We start from the raw sequence: 14792 nt of genomic DNA on the forward strand, positions 1-14792 counted from the left end.
GAAAACTAAAGAAAAATGAATCCAACAGTAGACCTTTTTTTTGCCGTATAGTTAAAAATCAAAAATGTTTGGTAATCTATTTTGGCGCCAGGGACTTACAAATGTGTTTTTTACTTGATCCTCCCCCCCCCCAATGGAAAAACTGAAGCCTAATTAATGTGTGATGAAAATTGGGCACGGAAACCTTTTTCACCCACTTTTCCTCAGGCTAAGAATCTTCATTACTTCGACAATTTACCAAATGTTTTACTGTTCAGAACAAGATCTGAAATATGTGTCTGACGTAAATAAAGTGCAGAAGGAAAACGCAAGGGTTCTTTAAAGAACAAATGGTCTTCTCTTATTCCGAACCCTTCAGAAAGTTCAGAAAAATAATAAAAGGTAGCATGTCTTATATGCACAAGAAATGTTCTGGGAGTTCTGCCGAAATGAGAGTTGTAAACATTGTTCCTTGTCTTTGACAGGTAATATTTGAAGCTGAAGTCTCAGATGGGAGAAGTGGCTACATTGCCATTGATGACATCCAGGTTCTTAGCTACCCTTGTGGTAAGGATTGATTGAGCACTTTGTTTTGTGTCTTTTTTTTTTTAGAACGTGTTTGTCTACTGGCTCAGATCTCCGTTTTTATAGCATGCCTTTTTATGCTGTTGGTTGTTCAGTACATTTTGTTATTAGCACTTGTGGGGGAAAAGTTTTGTTGTGCTTAAATAGTAGGAGCTTGTGCATTTTTTTAATTTCTACTGTAAAACTTTACATTTAAAGAGATACGCGATTGTTAATTCCGTAAACTTTTTTTTTTTTTTTATTTGTATTGTGGAATGCACGGCTGTCCACCGGTTCCATGTCATGAAGGCGACTTCGAGGTGATATTTCAGGCAACGGTACTAAGCATGCTAGAACCTGTAGTTTCACTGCTTCGTTTTGCATTCCGAAGTCGGAGATTAAATACAGTGTGGAAATTTGGCTTTACAGTTGTTCTCTCTAGGTGCTAAAAGGTTACATTTAAGTAAATCTTGATAGGACAGCTGTAACTGCCTACTGAATTAATAGTTGCCTGAATAGTAGCTTGTGGTCTTTCCGGTAAAACTTATTTTTTAAATACCTAACTTTATTTTATTGTGTGCCTTAGTTGTTTTTATTATATTACACAGCAACACAGTCCCTGCAGTTGCAAGTTAGGTACCCTGAAATCCTTCATTTTTGGCATAACAAATGAATAACACAATTCTCTAGGACTGTATGTTTCCTAAATTCTCATGATCTCAGCCTTTCTCTGTCGAAAGTTGTATTGTCCCGTGGTGATGTAAAATAGCAGTAAATAATCTCAGCTTGCATAACTCCCACTACTATGGCACCTTCTCCTTCTCAGGCAATCAGGCATTTTGCTCTTTATTTGGAGCAGCTTGGTTAAAGATATCTATCTATCTATCTATCTATCTATCTATCTATCTATCTATCTATCTATCTATCTATCTATCTATCTATCTATCCATCTATAATAAAACAGGTTTTTACTTTTTTACTTACCTGTAATATGCTTATATTTGTGTTGTAAAGGCATTTGCTTGGTTAACGCATATGTGTGGTAATGGTATCCGTGGTTCCATCATACAACCCTTAAAACCTGGCCATAAAGACTAGGCATATGCTGTAAACTATCTGCTGACACCCTGAGGGTCAGCAGGAGGCCGCTGTTTTAAGTCATCAAAGCTTCCTTTAGGATGCTCTTTGTCTGGGGTGGAGCCTGTGAACAGCTCTCCCACTCCCACTTCTAAAAAGACACAGAGAAGATCACATTTGGTCACCTTTGCATTTAAATTGACTCCAAAAGTGTCTTACATGGAAGGTTTGTCTACATCTGTCGAGCCTTTGGTCCGGGTCTGCAAAAAGGCAGATAAATCTTACAAGTCCTTTAATTGCAAACACAGGGTAGCAACAATCCTGCTGAAATGACTAAAGACATTCTCTTGTCATCGACTTAAGCATTACCAACCATTCCAGCAGTGGTTACTCTGTTTGTGGAGCCGTCAAAGTCGACATTGTCCTCTGGAATATAGAGTTTCTGTTTTCAGTACGGCTACTTCCATCAGCACCAGGCCCATCAGTGTTCTCCTCTGTAGTGGCTGCACATGCCTGTTTTTTTTCTTTTTACAGCCTCTCTCTCTCTCATTGGCAGTTCCATCATTGCCATTGCTGCCTTGGCCTGACTCCACTTTACGTGGATAGAACCTCAGTTGATGATGGCCACTTTAAAGAGACAGATGAAATACATTGTAACCCGCTAAAGTAGAATACTCTTATCTGTAGTCAGCATTCCTCCTACACTGCTTCCTCCGCACTTCGCGTGAAATGTCAGTAAACCTTTCGCATGGCAAAACCAATGACTAGGTGAAGGCTGGCGGTCTCTCTGGCTCTGTGTATACCTGAGCACAACTGAACGCCATGTACCAGGATGGTGACCAATATCCTAGATAGACTGACCAGAGAAAGGTCGAGCTGAAGGCTCTGAACATCCTCATCGTCAGGAGGTAGATGAATGGCATTTGCATTTGGCAGGATTACAACCCAGCCTAAGGGTGGTGTTCTACCAAAAGCCTCTATTAACCTTCTTATTGACCTGATAAGCAACCTGTGAAATATAATGCAAGGCTTGTACATCAGATTCCCTAGCACACCATCATAAGCGCAGCCTCTGCCTACGCACCCCACACACTTACACCACAGCCGCAAGATCTAGTTCCTTAACAGCTAGCACCATTTCCCCCAAGCAAAGCCCCAACTTTGTTTTCCGGTCAGACTAGAACCTCGTCTTTCAATGTATTTTTGTTCTAACAAACAGCAATATATTTCAGTTTAGGAGCATGCGGTTTGTCTTAATCTCTGTGATGCCTTCATTATAGAGGATCATGACTGGGATATTCAAGTGTATTTTGTCAAAGTAACAACTTGATCTGTGACAAGGATTTATCACTTTGTTATAGGCAGTTGTGCCAGGCACTGAAGTACTGAAGAATCTGGTAGGTAGATTAGCTTTGAGTGAGGTGTAGATATTCAGAAGTGGGGTGCATTGGTTATTCAGAACCTAAGATAGGAGTGATGTGTAACTTAAATAAGGGGTTGTGGGTATCATAGTCAAAGCACTGGAAAGGAAATACCAGTTCTTAGCCATTTAGGGCTAGTAAATGTTTTATTCCCGATTCCTTGTTAACTGTGCTGAAATAAATGTATGGACGTGCGAGGGTACTTTAAGAAAGGAACCAATGTCAAGTGAACGAGTATGTGTAACAAAGAATTTGATTTAGATAACTCATGATTTGTGGAAGCACACATCTATCTAGGGAAGTGTGCACACGAGTTGATACTGATGCTTTTGCTTATGGATTCAGTGCAGTGTTGTCATGGATGCATCTTGGAATGGAAGGTATAGGTATAACCATGTGCGTGGTTCACCTGTTATAAAGAATGTTGAAATAAAGTAGAGTAAAGGAGTTATACTTGTTTCTAAGATATCGGTACATTTGAGATAGTTTCTTGGGAAATGTATTCTCACTGGGGATACATCACAAGACATTCATATATATATATATATATATATATATATATATATATATATATATATATATATATATATATATATATAGATAGATAGATAGACATATATATATATTTTTGACGAACCTTCACGTAATTTTCAAAATTAGTACGACAGTTCTGCTGCTGTCTTGAAGGTTTTGTGGTGATTCTTTAAGAGGGAGCTGTTGAAAAAAAAAAGGGGGGGGGTCCCCAAAACATGTTTCCCCCTTGCATTTTCCCCTAGGGTCTCTAGACACGACTACACCTCAAACGTTGAATGGTATTACACCATTTGGCAAGAAGCTTGATCTTGGTGCACAGATTGTTCTTTTTGTTTTTTGGAGTAAATATAGATATCTAGGGACTAGGATGGTCTGCGGATTTGACAGATCTCAAGGTGATATCAGATTGGCTACCAACTTCAACCACAAGTGTTGGCAGCCATCTTGGGACTCAGACTCTGCTGAGTCCCAAGAAGAAAAAAAACATTTGAAAAAAATACTCCTTTCTACGGGGGGCAAAACCTTAAAAAAAAAAAAAGTTTTTACAATAAATTCACAGTGGAGCTGCGAATAAAAAAAAAAAAAAAAAGCATGGGGCCTGGCCTCTTTTCCTTTATGAACCCTCCTATTTGAGGAAATGGCAGACATGCAGACACAGAGCATAAAATACTACAACAATAGAGGCATATTTTTCACTAAATGGCTCATCGGTTTGAGCTTAAGACGTCACTACACTATTTTGCATGGGAATGAATGCGCTGCCTGCCGGTGCTGCGTGGTGGCACTGGTGATGGGCGGCAGGCTCATTAGCCCGGATGCCATGTAGTTCTATTTTGGTCACATGTTTAAATCTATCTGTCCAGACCAGCATGCCCTCTTGGCTGCCCAGTGATGCGGCTGGTGTGCGATCCCGTGCACTCCTGACAGTTCATCTAGCCGTGCTGCCTTGCAAAGCTGCCACGGCTCTCACTGTGTGCAGTGCCCATTCACTTGCTTCAGAGAGCTCAGACAAGCCCTGTGAGGCAGGCTTTTAAACAAATGGAGCACTGTCCCGTACCCTTGAGTACTGTTCTTGTGCAGCGGAGGGGGGTAACAGTGGGACATTCGGTGTCCTAGGTTCTAAAAAATAGGCCCATCCAGGTGCCTGTTGCATATGAGAGGTCAATAATTGAGGTACGGTTGGCCCCTCAAACACCTGGGCCTTGGTATCACTACAGCAGCCACACAACTGTCATGCCCCTCAATGTATGTTCAGTCTGTAAAAGCAGCACTTGCAGACATCTAACTCTGCTATCCTATTTCAGATGTCAGGAACTGCGATGACAGCTTTCCGAATTTCTCTTACCCACCGCCGAGTTAAAAAATCTAAATACAAAAATGTATTAGAGCACTTTTAGGAAATGTAATCACATTTTTAGCCAGTAGTGGCATCTTATTCTTATCCGATGTATCTGAGAGGGATTTCCTAGCACCTCTCATGTCCACCCAGGTGGGCGGAACTTAGACGGGCTAACCCCAGCTGTTAATGCCTCAACCATGCCCTATTGCTCAATCCACTTTTCTTTCCAGTTGCTAGGGCAGTAGACAAGAAGGCAGGAGTTTCTCCCACTGTTCTTCACGGCTTCCCCACTCCACCCACAGAGTTAAATAACCTAGGAGTTCTAACACTTTGTCTCATATTCCTTCTCTGTCCTCGTGAAGCATTCCAAGAGGAAGGAGAAGTGTCTGTGTCCCATCAAGTAGCCACATGCTTTTTTTGGATTTCTGGAAAGCTAACAACCCCAGTCACTTATGAAAATATAAGTAGTTGGGAGAAGGGGGGGAGGACTACCACTTTTTCTTACCCATAATGCCCTGCATATATCAACTTTCATTAGAAAACACATTCCCTTATATTTCTGTGATAGAAAGTTCTAGAATTTTTGATGAACAGTAAAAGTCTCAACACTGAGTGTTTCCACCCATCTACAGTTAAAAACTGTACCTCAGTGTGTAGTTCGGCCTATCGTGAGGAACTGGAACAGGCCAAAACTGACAGTACACTGACCCTCAAATGTGGTATGGTGTTTTTATCAGGAGCTGGGTGGGAGCGTTGGATAGAGGGAGGTTTGTTCTTGGACAGAAGTTCTAGAGTTTTGTAACACACAAAAATGAAAAAATGTGCTTTACTTTCCAATACTTATACACTTGCAGGGCATTTTGTGTGTTTTGGAATGTGTTGGAATTTATACAAGCCATGGCAACTTGGATTTCCTTTGTGTCTCTCTCTTTTTTTGTGTTTTCTTTTTAATTGTCTGGGTTTGTAGGGTTTTTCGTAGAAGCAGGTTGAAGATTGCACAAAATACTACTGACATCACCCGTGTTATCTCTCCTACCAAAACATTTCTTTATGTTAATGGATCCCTCCTCAAAACCTTTGACGCCCCACTCATGTTTTGTACCTCTACGTTCTGGAGACCAAGAAGAACATAGATTGGTGTCGTACTTTGATGGATTTGTAATTGTGCGAGGAAGGCTGCAAATAATTACCATAATTTCAAACAATATGCAAAAAATCTGACAGATGTCATGTTCATTGTGTTCTACTGGTCAGCCAATCAGAGGGGAAGATTTGGCACTCAACGATTCATACCTTAGGTAGTGTATATCCGTGTGTGGAATTTTATAATTAAGTTTGCAAGTATGGTTTCCAGAGAAACTTCTGTAGGCTTTTCTGAATTCCAGAAAGTTGTGACCTATTCCAATGCAAGGTCATAGCATTTGGTGATATTTTCTTTAAATTGGGCCTCTCATTCATTTTGATGTTCCCCATATTGGTTTTACACTGATTATCCATAATTCATCTTTTTAGCATTAATAAACAAAGGATTTCTGGTGGATTCAACAATCATGGCAGAGTAAGTACTTTTGTTCAAAGGTACTTTATTTTTCTCAATGGGCTTAAGAATTAGTTTATGCAGGTTTTTTCACAAGGGTTCAATTGAGATCATGAGGGCTCTGTTGTTTCCCCGGCCTTCTACCAGGTTGAGTTAATGAGTTGTGTCACCTCGATAGAACAGAAAAGAGATCACTTGTTTGCCTTGCGTTTTTACTTCCCACCCACTACACCTTGTGTCAACCAGTGTCATGTGCAGGAGTCATGTTCATTCTCTAAGTGCAGCTGAACAGTGAGGTTGCTGTAGTTGAAAAAACACACCAAGCCCATAACAATTTACCCTCACCCAGTCCACTAAAGCAAATAAGATCCTAGCACTTGCCTGAGACCATGGTCCTTGTAGACCATGGCATACTGGGCTGCAGTGCTGTCCTCACACTGACTGCTAGGCCTGCATGTTGTTGGGCATCTCCTGCCCTCGATTCCTCTAGGATCCTCTTGTCTCTCTCACAACTTCCGCCTCTTCTCTACTGACCTTCAACTACTGGTCTGTTGGTGCGCCCACGTGGGGTTCTGCAGGATACCCTTGAGTTTTTCTTCCCCTTCTGACATCTCATGACACCTTCCTGCTCCCTTTGCCCTCTTATGTGCCAGAGTTCCGGAAGACACAGCTCCTTCCGGCTAGGACGACTGCTCCTTGTCGTTCTCTATAACCTGGTGGTACCACAGTGGCAAACTCTCCGCCATCTTGACAGCATCCACCTCACTTTCATGTTCTCTGGGACATGGTGTCTCAGAGAAATTGTATTTAAAGTTGCACAATAATTTATACATTTTTGTGTTACAATATTTGTGTGCAACGAAAATCTTACTTTGTTAAAAATAAAATACATTCACTGAGAAAAAGAAAGGTTTTTCTTTAGGCCCTGAGGCAAAATGCCATGGTTGCTAAATAGCAATGCTTTCTATGTCTAGTTTTGGTTCCACCTCATGGCTTTCTTCTACCACCCACTTATGTCTCTTTAGCTCATTGTTGCAAGTTAATTTTCTTCCTTGCTTTCTGTCGTTCTCTCTCTTTATTAACCTTTTCTTTTCTAATTTCTCCCTTTCTAATTTATTCCTCTTGCTGTGGGTCAAAATCTAAGGATGAAAACATTACCGTCTCACGAAAATGAAAGCATGGCCACACCACCTGCAAACCCTGCTTCAGTTTAATTATTGAGACTTTTCGATGTACTTAAACTTAGCTTTCTGATCAGCAGCAGCAACACCTTGCCTCCAGCCGCCTATACATTGTAGTGTCTGTGTTTTTTAGCACATTGTGTGCTCCTCTATGAATCTGTTCTGTGCTGTATTAAGTGCATTAAAATCCTCCTCAGGACCTTGGTCATACTTAGATACTTAGATCAGATGTGGATCCTGCATTCCCTCGCTGAAAAGTTAATGTGCACATTTGGACATGGGAAGACTTTGTTAGACTGTAAGCACACACACATAAGTAGTTTAGAGAATATGCTGCAGAAATGAAAAAAACACATTTTATTGCATGGCCTTGTCTACCCACAAGGGCTCATTTAGGTTTAGGAATAAAGGTCCAAAGCATTCTGTGGTCGTAAACCCTACGGAATGCAAAAACACAGGGTCTCTGACCAAAAATCAGTATTCCCAAACACATTAAACCACTTTTGCAAATCGGGAAAGCCTTTCTTAATTCCCAATGGATTTGTAGATTTATCCCGATCTGCCTTCAGATATGGGCGTGAACTGGAAGTCTCCTCATGAGTTTAACTTAAAGTGCGATGTATTCGTTTGTTTATTTTCACTTCACATTTGGACGCAAACCATTTGCAGATTACCAATACCTCAAAGAAAACAGTTACTTATTTACAAAGGGAAAGCCGTCCGTTTTGGACAGCTCTCCCTGTGAGAAAAGACACATAGTTGCGGGAAGGACAGGGAGTGGCCCCGAAGACCACTACTTTACTCCCCTGATGTCTTCCCAACTCTGAGACACATTTTTAATAGCAGCACTGGTCCCTTTAAGCCCCTTCAGAACAGGAAACAAACTGTCTTGGAATGTGAAAGCAGGGATAGTTGCCTGCTGTTCCTTGCAAGCAATGAGACCCAAACAAAGCGTACTTGCTTAATTATGCATTTAGGGTACAACAAAAAAAAACCTATTTGTATTAGTGGAAAACAGTTAGCCATGCACATACTGAATACGTGATTTTACTGAATTGTGCTTAGAAGCATACAGACATTACAATCAACATACTTTTGACAAACCATTAATTTTTTTTGCAGTTCCTGAGAGAATTATATAAAACTTACATTCTTTATTATAAATGGTGACACAAGAAGAGAATCTGAGAGACTGTCACCTGAGGGAATGACTGTGTTCCAATGAAAGTGGGAGAAACACAAGGATTGGGTATTGGGCCAATAACAACTATTTCTTACTTAAAGTACTGAATGATCCAGGCTCAGATGGTGACCACAGTCCAAAGCAATTTGTTGCTATACAGACCTCTTCAAAGAGTGCCCAGAAAAGGCTGTGTTTTCATCCCGGTAATGATCAGGAGTTCTGTGAGCCCACTGTTATTCACTTGGCAGGTGTGGCGAAGACATGGGTGGGTAATCTGTAGCACCCTAATCCTGTGCAGGATGGTGTCAAAATGATTCAGCCTCTGGAATTTAAGGAGTCTCCCTAGGACACGTGACTTAATGTGCTATATTTTAGAACATAAAAGGGGATATTTCATCATATTTTGCATGTATCCCTTGTACCAGGAGCTTCACAGAGCCTCAGTTCAGTGGGTTTAAGATGGAACTAAGTGTGAGGTTGTCTTGGCAAGTGCAGGGTGCCTTTATGCTTTGTAATACACCGACTGGTCAATGTGCTTTTTTGCGATCAGACTATTCTGTGCTCTTGCAAAACAGAACTGCGTGGTCAAGGTGTGAGAAAGCGATGCTCTCCACTAATAAAAGATAAAATGGTAGCTGAAGGCAGGTACTCATGACTTTTTCAACTGGCACAGCGAACAAATGTAAGGATTTCTCCCTCCATGGCCGTGTCATAGATTGGACTCTTGCTCTAGGCAAGACTGCTGGTTTAAGGATGACAGTACTTTTGTTTGTAGGCAACTATGCCTATCCTACAACAAGTCGCAACTGTCGTCCCAAACTTACCAGCTCACTAGCAGCACCTCACCAAAAACACAATAGCAAAAGGTGATTTGTGGCAGCCTTTACGCATGCACTCGAGAGCAAGACATCTCAGGGAGTGTTGTGATTAAACAGGGATTACCCCTTTCTCACAGATACATCATGTCTCAACCAAACACAGGCAATAACGAAGATGCAGTAAAGTTTCAATAGGTTTTATTTAACACAACTGCATTCTTGTGATATGTTGCATGGGCTGCAATGATTAGGATAATGAATAGTGCAAGAAATCGAATTGTGAAGACAAGAGTCATTATTACAAAGACCCCCACCATCTTGCAGTAGTATGTAAAAGACATAAGAGGTGTAATATGCCCAAATACCCTAACATAATAGGCGTAACCTCCTACCTAAAGGAGAGCTGGGTTTGTTAAATCTAATCTGCCAATGCCATGTCCATGAGAGGAGCCCCCAACCCTCATTACCTTGGAATGAGGTCTCTATCTCAGACTCCGCAGGGACACGAAGACTGGGTCAGTGTCAAGACGACGTGCAGCATCAATATCAGCGATGGTGATGCCCTCTGGTTGAAATCCCTCTGATTATCTGTCTAAAGTGCAATATATTTATACAGATTTACCAGGACTCCTGATGTAGGTGTGTTCCCAAACAATAAATAACAGACATGCTTGGGACGGCAATTATTATAAACATTCCCTCGAAAGTATAGAGAGGGAAAATCCCGAAGTGTGAACACCTACTGTTTGTTTGTTTTTGTCACTTGATCTTGACGCCTTAGCGCAGTGGCACTGATAATGCAAAGCATAACAAGTGGCCTAACTATAAACAAGGCAGCCATCTTAGGTGAATTAAATAATTAAATGGGCTAAGACAGAGCAAGCTAAGAAGGTTAAAAGTCACTAGGTGTCGGGGGCACAAGTCTGCAAGCCAAAGGCTAAGCTAACTCCTGTTATCCCATTAAAACAAACTAGCATTACCTACAGCCGCACAGGCAGGTGATGCAAGAGCACAGGACTGAATAATCTGACTAAAACAAAGCACAGTGATCAGTTGCCGCATATTAGATAAACGTCACCTGCATGCAGCCTGGCATCTCATGCCTTGGTCCTCCTAATTGTATGGAACTGAGGCTCTGTAAATGTTTATGTGCAAGTTTAGAGGAACATTCCCCCTTTAAGTACTAAGAATATAGCACAGTATGTTCCTGTCCTGAGGAGACCCCTTAAATCATTGGTGTTAAAATACATCAGCAGCATCCTTCTACTGATTGGGACCACAAAGAGTATCTTGATCCCACCCTTGGAACCTCATCTAATTTTGTTGACACATTGAAGAGCTCTGTTTAGCCACAAATTTCTGTGAGAGAAAGTTCTGGAATCTTCGGGGAGCCACGAATTTCATACCACCCTGAGTTCCCACATGTCTCCCGATAAGAGTACCCTGTTTGTTTGGGTGGGCTAAGAGGACATGGCAGAAAAGACACTGAAGTCCTACTTTGAGAGATAAGAAATGGGGGTAGCAGCTGTATTTGGGGCTGTGCTGTGGTGCTACCCATGCATACCTACAAACCACAGACTTTTTTTTAAAATTCGACAACCAGGGGAGTCCAGGGTTGTTTGCCTTGCCTGGACATCAGTGTTTTCTTACGCATAATGCTCTGAAAACCTCAAACATTGCACAAAATGATGCTTTTTCCTTACTTTTCTGTGATGGAAACTTCCAGAATCCACAGGAATCTACAAAATTCCACCCAGCATTACCCCTCTATAAAAACGCTGCCCCACTTCTGTGGATGGTTCTAGTGCCCAAGACAGAAAGTATTAAACCAAGATCAGTGGGAGTCCCCTGGTGAGGCTTCCTGTTGACCTTGGTTTGAGGCGTTCCTGTAGCTAGGGAAGGGCATAATCTCCCACATCAGGGGAAACACACATTTAAAAAATAAATAATCCCTAAGAGTATTGACCCATGTATTTAGGGCTGACCCCCACCCACATTTGTTTGTGGAAATGTGTGTTTTCTCCTCCTGGGGTGTGGTCGCTCCCCCCAGGGAAAAAGCATATCCTCAAAACAAATCGGGGCCCAACAGGAGGTCGGCTTGTATGTCAGAAGGGCTGACACCCCTGACAATTATAATTTTTATCTTTTGTTCTTTTATTTGTGTTACTTACCCTGGGAGCAGCATCGTGCCCCTACGGAAAAAGCCACATTTTCAAGAACAATATTAGCAAGCCACAATGCCAGCCAATCACATAGGGCAAATCACGACCTGCTTAATGTTCATTATGCAAATCATTCTGTGTTTGGACATTTTGTGATACTACACATTAAGACATAGGTCACATCGTCAAATTACAGACAGGTCACTAAAATTCAGTGCACAATTTGAACTCACCATTTGAGATCTCTGTTGGTACATCAGGCCCAAAATCCTGTAGTAGTGGGTAGATGCAGTAGTAATGCATCCAAATGGTATTGCTTCTGGATTTAGGTTTCTAGTGGTAAAAAGTGCGAATAAAATATTGAATGCACATTGTGCCACATTTGTATCCGTGCAGCTGCCACTATCTTTTTTTAGGTGACATTCACACAAGCCTTTGCGTGCCTTTTGCAATTTTATTGTCACTATTGTGCTAAAACCCTATTGCCCATTAAACTTCCCACTGTCCTTATCATGCAAACACACATTTTCGGTGGTAAATGGATATGTCACTAACCTAATTGATCCAGACCATGGAAGCAAAAGTTTTTATGTGTATTTTGTCTTTGGCACAAGAGTCCTATCCTGCACAGCACACACCCTTTGGCTGCCAGTTTACAGGGAAGGAAACTGTCTGCAGGTGAGGTAATGTTTGTGTCCATAGGTTAAAGCTATTTGAACTTGTATTTGTAGTTAATGCTGAGCCTTTATTATTAGTGCGAGTGCTCTTATGATATGTTGTAAGGCCACACTGAAATACTGCCAGTGGTTCCAGTAAAAGGCTGTACACCTTTGAAAGTTTAACAGTATGCAGCTATGTATAATGCTCCCACAATGCTTTCTGATTAGATGCAAATGTTTGCAGAAGCTTGTAAGCAAGATTGATTATTCTTTGCTTTCAAAATAAAATGTTGAGAAGAAAATGCAAGTAGGAAAAACATGTTTTGCTTAATTAGTGTGGAATTGTAGGTACTATTTCTTTGAAGCATCATTTAGTTAAATGTGTAGATGCATGCTAGTATTTCCAAAAAATATTCATAATGGAAAATCAGTGTAACCATTTTCAACAAATATTGTAATTAGTTTTTCCTTATGTGTTTGGGATTGCCTTTCCCATTACAGAGGCCAGTGGTCGAAAAGGCACTGCCAAGGCTCACCAGGAGCAAGCTAGGGGTTAGAGCTGCGACCCCTAAATGAGGCCCAGGGTTGTGTACATTATACGAGGGTTATTAGGCACGCTGTGGAATATGGTGGATGCCAGGGACACTTGTCTTAATGTTGCAAACCAGGATTATTCAGGTAACTGTGAGCCTGTGGCTGAGTCTTAAGACCCCAAACTGCACCTCACTGATGAGGCCTGAGCTGGCTAAAACTTGTCTCCACTTTATTTTTTCCTGTTCATGTGGGATGTGGCCTACTGTTCGGGATGAACTGTTGCGATTAACCCCTTCGCTGCCAGGCCTTTTCCCCATCCTGTGCCAGGCCTTTTTTTGCCTATTTGGAATAGTTCTCGCTTAGGCCCTCATAACATTTTGTCCACATAAGCTAACCATGCCAAATTTGCGTCCTTTTTTTCCAGCATCCTAGGGATTCTAGAGGTACCCAGACTTTGTGGGTTCCCCTAAAGGAGACCAAGAAATTAGCCAAAATACTGTGAACATTTTGTTTAAAAAAAAAAAAAAATGGAAAAAAGGGCTGCAGAAGAAGGCTTGTGTTTGTTTCCCTGAAATTGGCATCAACAAAGGGTTTGCAGTACTAAAATCACCAGCTTTCAGGAACAGGCAGACTTGAATCAGAAAACCCAATTTTTCAACACAATTTTAGCATTTTACTGGGACATACCCCATTTTCACGATTTTGTGTGCTTTCAGCCTCCTTCCAGTCAGTGACAGAAATGGGTGTGAAACCAATGCTGGATCCCAGAAACCTAAACATTTCTGAAAAGTAGACACAATTCTGAATTCAGCAATGGGTAATTTGTGTAGATCCAACAAGGGTTTCCTAAGAAAATAACAACTGAAATAAAAAAGATATTGAAATTGAGGTGAAAAAAACAGCAATTTTTCTCTACAGTTTACTCTGTAACTTTTCCTGCAATGTCAGATGTTTTAAAGCAATTTACCGTTACGTCTGCTGGACTCTTCTGGTTGCAGGGATATATATAGGGCTTGTAGGTTCATCAAGAATCCTAGGTACCCAGAGCCAATAAATGAGCTGCACCTTGCAGTGGGTTTTCATTCTATACTGGGTATACAGCAATTCATTTACTGAAATATAAAGAGTGAAAAATAGGTATCAAGAAAACCTTTGTATTTGCAAAATGGGCACAAGATAAGGTGTTGAGGAGCAGTGGTTATTTGCACATCTCTGAATTCTGAGGTGCCCATACTAGCATGTGAATTACAGGGCATTTCTCAAATAGCCGTCTTTTTTACACACTCTCTTATATTTGGAAGGAAAAAATGTAGAGAAAGACAAGGGGCAATAACACTTGTTTTGCTATTCTATGTTCCCCCAAGTCTCCCGATAAAAATGGTACCTCACTTGTGTGGGTAGGCCTAGTGCCCGCGACAGGAAATGCCCCAAAACACAAAGTGGACACATCACATTTTCTCAAAGAAAACAGAGCTGTTTTTTGCAAAGTGCCTACCTGTGGATTTAGGCCTCTAGCTCAGCCGCCACCTAGGGAACCCTACCAAACCTGTGCATTTTTGAAAACTAGAGGCCATGGGGAATCCAAAATGGGGTGACTTGTCGAGCTCGCACCAGGTTCTGTTACCCAGAATCCTTTGCAAACCTGAACATGTGGCAAAAAAGAAACTTCTTAGCACATTTTGGTGACAGAAAGTTCTGGAATATGAGGAGCCACATATTTCCTTCCACCCAGCGTTCCCCCAAGTCTCCTGATAAAAATGGTACCTCACTTGTGTGGGTAGGCCTTGTGCTCGCAACAGGAAGT

The 14792-nt window shown here is 41.4% G+C and overlaps 1 protein-coding gene across 8 annotated transcripts in view; it reads left to right on the forward strand.

Annotated features, from left to right (window-relative positions):
• Positions 1-14792, forward strand: part of PTPRK (protein tyrosine phosphatase receptor type K) — a 1183996-nt gene that overhangs the window by 474173 nt on the left and 695031 nt on the right. For all 8 annotated transcript variants that reach the window (XM_069234833.1, XM_069234830.1, XM_069234832.1 and 5 more), the window contains exon 4: positions 465-546. In XM_069234833.1, the coding sequence (XP_069090934.1) occupies positions 465-546 (82 nt within the window). The remainder of the gene's footprint in view (positions 1-464; positions 547-14792) is intronic.

The sequence above is a fragment of the Pleurodeles waltl genome, chromosome 5 (genome assembly GCF_031143425.1).
Source record: "Pleurodeles waltl isolate 20211129_DDA chromosome 5, aPleWal1.hap1.20221129, whole genome shotgun sequence".
Taxonomy (NCBI): Eukaryota; Metazoa; Chordata; class Amphibia; order Caudata; family Salamandridae; genus Pleurodeles; species Pleurodeles waltl.